The 7216-nt window shown below is 44.4% G+C and overlaps 1 protein-coding gene across 4 annotated transcripts in view; it reads right to left on the bottom strand.

Moving 5' to 3' along the window:
- The window catches only part of LOC109520893 (lysine-specific demethylase 6A-like), a 50133-nt gene that overhangs the window by 12556 nt on the left and 30361 nt on the right, over window positions 1-7216 (bottom strand). For 2 of the 4 annotated variants that reach the window (XM_019878453.1, XM_019878455.1), the window contains exons 12-17: window positions 6534-6753; window positions 5667-5804; window positions 3089-3220; window positions 2923-2994; window positions 2299-2400; window positions 1753-2166 (exon numbers count right to left, since the gene is read on the bottom strand). In XM_019878453.1, the coding sequence (XP_019734012.1) occupies window positions 1753-2166; window positions 2299-2400; window positions 2923-2994; window positions 3089-3220; window positions 5667-5804; window positions 6534-6753 (1078 nt within the window). The remainder of the gene's footprint in view (window positions 1-1752; window positions 2167-2298; window positions 2401-2922; window positions 2995-3088; window positions 3221-5666; window positions 5805-6533; window positions 6754-7216) is intronic. The other 2 variants (XM_019878456.1, XM_019878457.1) reach the window with 1 other exon arrangement.

Genomic DNA, 7216 nt, shown 5'->3' with positions numbered 1-7216 from the left:
GTGACGACTGTGCAAAAATAACTACATAAAAGATACCACTGTTACAGAAAGACTTTACATGCTATTTAAACTGCCGATCGCGAACGGAACAAACCGTGATTGAAACTAACTGTGATGCCGCTCTTTATTCGTTGCGCTAACTGTCGCCTGTCAGTGGCAGACCCGCCCCTTTTAAAGCGCCAGCTTAATCCATCAATATGCGTTTCACTGGATGGAATTTATCTGAATCATTTATGGTTTTTGCCATCCTCGGTCCCACTTTATACCTGTGGACAAGGGATTCGAGGCTCTAATCCCTCATTGTGTCCGAGGACCGGCAACCCGAGGCCAAGGCCAAGGCCAAGGACTTGACTCCCAAGGCCAAGGCCAAGGACCAACCTTCGGTCCTCGAGCCGGTCCTCGAGGCCAAGGACCGGCTCGAGGAACACATCACTGGTGGATTTGCATATTTGCATATTAAAATCACGATATATTTTCACATTTTGGAGGGGGGGGGGGGTTCTTTTGTTTTGCCATGATCCCCCCCCCGCATTCAAACACCTCTGCACATAAGCAGCAAGGCTGAAAATCAACACTGAATGCCAGTGAACTTTGATCCCTCAGGTGGCACAGCATTAAAAAGCAGCATCACTGTGTCAAGGACATTGCCACGTGGGCTCAGGAACGCTTCAGAAAACAATTGTCAGTTAACACAGGTCGTCGCCACGTCTACAATTTTAAATAAGCCAAAGCTATATATCAACAACTCCAAGATACGGCGGTAGCTTCTCTGGGTCGGAGGATGGACTGGCGCAAAATGGAAAAGTGTTTGGACAAGTCCACATTTCAAATTGTGTTTTGACTTCCCGGATGAAGACGAAAAGGACCATTTGGATTGTTATTGCTGCAAAGTTCAAAATCCAGCATCTGTGATGGGATGCGTGGGTGTTAGTGCCAATGTCGGTGGTAACTTGCATATCTGTGAAGGCACAATTCATGCAGAATGCTTTACATGTGTTGCAACAGTGTTGTTTCATAGTAAAACACTGTGCGTCATTGACTGATCTGCCAGCAGTCCTGACCGGTCTCCCATTGAAAATATGTGGTGCATTATGAAACACAAATTCAAACAACGGATACCCCGGACTGATGAGCAACTAAAGTTGTACATCAAGCAAGAAGGGGGAAGAGTTCCACCTATAAAGCTCCTATCCACAGTTCCCAAACACTTATTGAGTATTGGCAAAGGAAACGTGATGTAACAGTGGTAATCGTGCTCCTGTTACACCTTTTTTTGGGGGAATGTGTTGCAGGCATCAAATTTAAAATAAGTGAATGTATCCCAATTTGATTGAAATTGCACACACACACACACACACACACACACACACACACACACACACACACACACTCGCCACGTCACACTTCATGTTTTGCGGCTTCAGTGCTTTGCAGGTTAACAAAAAATTAATCAAAAAAATAAAATGAAAAAAATACAGCCATATCGACTGCCACATTGCGGAAAGACACGTTTCATGTTGATTCGCGAGAGAAGTTTCCCTGCATGCAGAACAAAGAGCTGACGTGACTCAAAGGCTTTGTACATGCCTGTGCACAGTGATCTTAAACAGTTAGTTTACCGGTACATTCATAGCGATATCCTGCGACCGAGGGATTTCATTTCCAGTATGCTTCGTCAAAAGAATTAATTTTTGGCTTTGAGCCCCTCATCATAAGGTGGGAAGTCTAGCTCCAAACTGCAGTATCACTTACCTGAGAGGAGTTAAGGTGCAGAGGGCGTGGCGTGGCGTCCTGTGTTTGCGTGCTTGTGCAGGTGTGAGGTAGCAGTGCTGTGTCGCCGCTGCCGGCAGGTTGCAGATAAGGCACATCTCTATTGGGCCCCAAGGCTGTTGGCCCCGTCTGATTATTATTACTACTACTACTACTACAACTACTGTTACTACTAATGTTACTGTCACCCACAGGAAGGGAGACTGAATCTGAGTGTCCGTGTGCCCCGAGACCCACAGGCCCATTGGCCAAAGGTTGAGAGGGGCACAGGGGCCGATGAGGTCCCAAATGGGGTCGCGTGGGATGCAGGCTGGGATTCGAGGATGGGAGGGAATTGGCAGTTGGGCCATTTGGGAAGGAGGGGCGCACCTGACCTCCTGCTGCATTCTGCCGCATCTGCAAGTGGAAGGGAAGATACCATGAGCAGTCATTAAGTTAACAAGATGTGCGATAGAAGAGTAGTCCAGCGTATGACCATCATTTCTGCTCGTGTGTGTATTGCACAAATGCCCAAGCCATCACGTTTACCTGGTGCTGCTGCATCATGGTGAACTGAGTTTCCAGCTGCTCCAACATCTGCAGCTGTGGGGGCTTCAAGCTGGCTCGATTACTCCGTAACTGTTCCAACAACTGTAGCGAATAACAGTAAAACAAAACGGAAAAAAGCATTGGAATCTGAAGTGATCCAACAACTGTAGCGAATAACAGTAAAACAAAACGTGAGAATATGAATATGAAATGGAATAAATGATAAACCTCCAGAATGCATAGCAGCACATTCTGTCACATGGTCTTCTGTGTGCAAAGAAACTAATCTTCGGAAGGGGAAAAAATATAACAACCTTCAAAGCTTGAATATCCTTACTGACTGATACCCTCCACCTGGAGAGGATTCGATATATCCTGAATGAGAGACTGGAAGAATTTGAAAAGATTTGGAGAATGAAGATTTCATTCATGACTTACATAATTATGCTACTGGTTTGTTTCTTGTTCGGATTGCGAAACCGGCGTTATGTTTGGAAAATGAGGCACAGTGTCTTTTGCAGAATCTGTTTTAACACTGTGTTCCATCTCACCAAAAATAAATAAATAAACAAACAAACAAATAAATAATTGGAACCATATAATGGAATAAATGCAATGACCAACCTGCAACTTCTGTGGGGAGAGGTACCAGTTGGGAACGGGCTGCTGCATTGGATTAGTGGCCCAGGAATCCACCTGTTAAGAATTCATGGAATAGGGCACGTTCGGCGCATTAGAAGGTAGCGTCAAAGAATAAGTACATGCAAAGACTTATACGATGCACTTTTACCTTGGCAGGGCTGGAAGCTCGTTTCCTTTTGGCTGGGCAGGTCTGGTCCTCTGCTTGGCCCAGCGCGGTCACGTGAGGAGGCAGCGACTGACCTGAACCACCACCTTCTGCAGCGTGGTTGGGTTTACAGGCCTGAAGGACGGGAGAAAGCCGGGGAGTAGCGCAGGCAAAATGAAACAAGGGAAGAGTAAAAAAAGCAAGAGAAGGGCGGGTAAATGTAACAGAAGTCATTCAATAATGGTTGGATGAGATCAGAGCAGAGTGGAGAGAAAAATGGGAAATTAGGGAGGAAAACAAAACAAGGAATCATTGTTAAAGTGAGTGAAAAGGAAATACAAAGCCAAGCAGAGGATTGAAAGTAAGAGAAATGGGAAAAAAGAGACACATGTTGACGTAGGAATAATTTGAACATGTTTAACTATGACTAGACTGTTATTAAATTATCATGACATGTTTTATTGAAGCATCAAAGTGCCATAGCAGCCCTGGGTGGAAAGAAGGTTGCTGCTTTCAGTACTTGCAATGACCAAAAACAAATAGTGCATAACACACTAAGACTATCTGGTGAAATTATTAAGATTGGGTACGAGTTTCCGGTGTCCGTTAGTTGCTAGCTACTAAAAATTATATTATCTGGTGGAAAAATAACTCTCTAAATGTGTGATAGCAAAGCTCAGGGCTATTCCAATGGAGGACTGTGTTGGTGTGATAGTGTCTCAGGCGGCAAGGTGGACATTTGGACCAGATTTTGGAAATGTGATCAAATGTAGACCACATAAACTGAAGAGCTCCATCATCAATTGAAATGAATCAAAATGGCACTTATACTGTATGTGTTGCAAGCATTTTGGGTCACCCTTAATATTCAATAGTGCAGTGCTAGTACTTTCCAAGGTCAACATTTCAAATGTTTTTACTTTTTAAAGACAAAGTGATAGCTAGCCATCACCATGATGTGCCGCCCGTCATGTTAAGCAATTCAACTTGCCTTTTTATTTTAATATGTTGAACAGTGACCCGTTTACTACAAAGGAGGGTGGAACGTTTACATTCGCTGAGACAATTTTCCCATGGCAACAATGATGCTCGACTCGACGTCTTCCCACCCCGCCCCCTCCATAAGCAGATGCTGCTTCATTCCTTTCTGGGGAGTAAGGCCCTCCTGTCAGCCATTCCCGTCAAGAATCTGAAGTCATGACAATCAATGGAAGACACGATCGAGCCGTGATCAAATTGATCCTACCAAATGTCATTTTTATGATTTAGTGAGTGTTTTTTTCCCTCAATAATGTTATATCTTCCCAATAAAATGAAAATGCAGACTTTCTAGTCCATTTAACACTTTTTTACAGCTATTGTTTTTCTTGTGTGCTCTGGTTCAAGTTGAAAGTTGAGTGTCGTGATCGTTATTAGCCGTGCAATTTAAAGGACACGTGAACTTGTACTGTGAAGCTGAATGGCTCATTTGGTCCGATATGGATCCTAAAATTCATTCCACCGATACTTGTCGAACTGTAGAAAGTATAAAGGTCAAACGTTATTCATGGCAACTTGACGCAATTCCAACAGACAGCAAGTACACTTTGAAGAGTTTGATGCCATCTTTGTTGTCGCTATACGTTAGCACCCCTAACGTGTTAGTGTGCACAGTGCATCAATTGAATGCATGCAACAGTACAATTGCTACAGCGCCCCGATAAAAGAAAAAAAACATCAAGCTAGTGTACATCTCATTTTACGACATCAGCAGAATTGTGTTAAGTTATTCTTGCTTCAGATTCTAAAATATGAAAAACAGTATGACCATTAGAAAATGATATTTAAGGATCATTCGGACCCAGGGACAAGCTCGACCCTGGTCAACACATCAAGGGGCAGTCCAAAAATACAACAGCGATCATGCACATTCAAAAACTACAACCTCCTACTGTGAGACAGGTGTAAATTAACAAGTGATGGAACACTAGGGGGCGATAGAAGAAAGAGACTGGAGGTTGGAGGCTGAACCAAGCACAACCTCACTGAAGGCACCCTTGTCACAAGACGAAATGTGTTGGAGAATTACGATTGCAGCTGCTTGACTTTAGAGTTGTGGCTCTTAAATAAGGAACAGTTTCAAACCGATCAGGTGAAGTTTGCCCCTAAACAGATTTGTCGACAAAGTGCTTTCCGCCTATATCTTGTTCTGTGCGGGGGTGGTGAGGTGAGGGAGAGGGGAGATTAGTGTTTGACTTGAGCGGCGAGAGATGGGTGAAGCCGAGTGACTACTAGAAAGAAAGGGGGTGGCAGGCTGAGTAACACTTGGCTAGACTCCCTCACCATCTAAACAGGCGCTGTGAAGCAGCCGTTGACCTCCATATTATATCCAAAAGTGTTATCCCAAAACGATTGTGAAAGAGGCAAACTCAAGCATTGGAAGAAATAAACAAAAGATTTTCAGGTGTATAACATTGTGGGAGGTGGAACTCAAGCCCAAGTGTTACCCAACAGTGCATGTGCTGACAGGTGAGACGGCGTGTACATTAGGATTATGTGTTTTGAGCGTCTCAGGTCAAAGGGGAGGGATCTGGTCTCTCACCTGCTGTGGCGCACTGCTCAGGCCTCCCTGCCTGGAGGTGAGCTCAGCCGGGATTGGTAGACTCCATGCCTCCTCAATAAGAGGGAGCATTTTACTTTTACTCTGTGGGCTACTGAGCTGGGGGTTACTCAACTGAGCCTAGGGGAATGGAAAACGACGTGAAAAACAAAAAAAAAAAAAACAAAAAAAAAAGAAAAAAGGAAAAGGAAAACACAAAGGGCTTTCTTGCTAAAATTACGATAACCTCAAAATAATATTGACAAAAAAAAAAAAAAAAAAGATCAGCAATGGTACAAGCAGGTTACAGCACAAGTGAAGCAGAGCCTTGGAGCTGCATGGCCATGTGTGAAGTGTGGTTCAAATGGGACGGTAGCAACTGCATGACACTCAGTAACAATAATCCCAAATATGGCCCTTAAGGGCAAGCCATCGCTGTGCCGTTTTGATACAAAATAGTGGGAGTGTGACTCATGCGCAGGGTAGACATGAAACTGTTTTGAAGAGAAGTGGAAGCAAATATAGGAATGGCATGACATGGCGACCCTCAGGACCCCAGATGACGACATGCCAACCTTTTTAGTCGGAAATAAATTGGCCTTGAAAAGAAATGGCTCCTGACGGTACTGCAGTTGGACCTACTTTGTGTGACGATATATTACAGTGGGACATTTTACTGTTTTCCTCATCTTTTTGGAAATGTGTCAGAAATGTTTGTACTTGTGTTACAAGTGGCTTCTTTTACATTACGTACATAAAACTGACTAGTCAGCAGTATCGGTGCCCAAAACCGTGAATGTCAGTTTTTTGGAGCACATGTGGCTGGATTACACTGTCACTATGAATTGCTGCGCATCTCTCTCCACCCACCTGCAGGCATTTTATTCGGTGGGTCAACATGGTGGCATTGGTGCATGCCTTGCTGCGTGTGGCGTTGATGTAGCACTTGATGGCGTCATGCGGCTGGTTGCACGACTCATACAGTGTGCCCAGGTCCATCCAGGCGGCAGCATGGCTGTGGTCCAGCTGCACAGCACAAATGTAAGCCTGCAGCGCATCCATGGGCTGGTTCTGCTGCTGATACAGCACCCTGGGGCACGACGCAGGAGAGAATAAAGTGTACGGCGTGGTTCAGACAGGAAACCCCAAAGCGATGGAAACAGTAGCAAAACATCATCTGATGAAAATCAGTTAATTCCTTGAGACTCTAATTGATACCCGATTCATGTGGTGGTATCCATGTGCCATGAACACTACGCCGGTTTAAAAAAAAAAAAAAAAACAGACACCATGCTGTTGAAATGATTCTATATCGGCTACCAGACAAACATGGGCCCAACCAGCAACCAAAGTTGAATAAAGCCAAGTCTGGACAGTGACATGCACTAGCGACATATTGTTTACATAATCAGAGATGAAAGTGGACTTTTCTGAAAATTCCGGAAAAAATAAATAAAGAAATAAATAAATGTGTGTGTGTGTGTGTGTGTGTGTGTGTGTGCGCGCGCGCACACACACGCACGCACGCACGCACGCACGCACGCACGCACGCA

The sequence above is a fragment of the Hippocampus comes genome, unplaced genomic scaffold, assembly GCF_001891065.2.
Source record: "Hippocampus comes isolate QL1 unplaced genomic scaffold, H_comes_QL1_v1.1 scaffold345, whole genome shotgun sequence".
Taxonomy (NCBI): Eukaryota; Metazoa; Chordata; class Actinopteri; order Syngnathiformes; family Syngnathidae; genus Hippocampus; species Hippocampus comes.
Note: the sequence above shows the minus strand (reverse complement) of the source record. Positions and strands in the feature narration are given on the sequence as shown.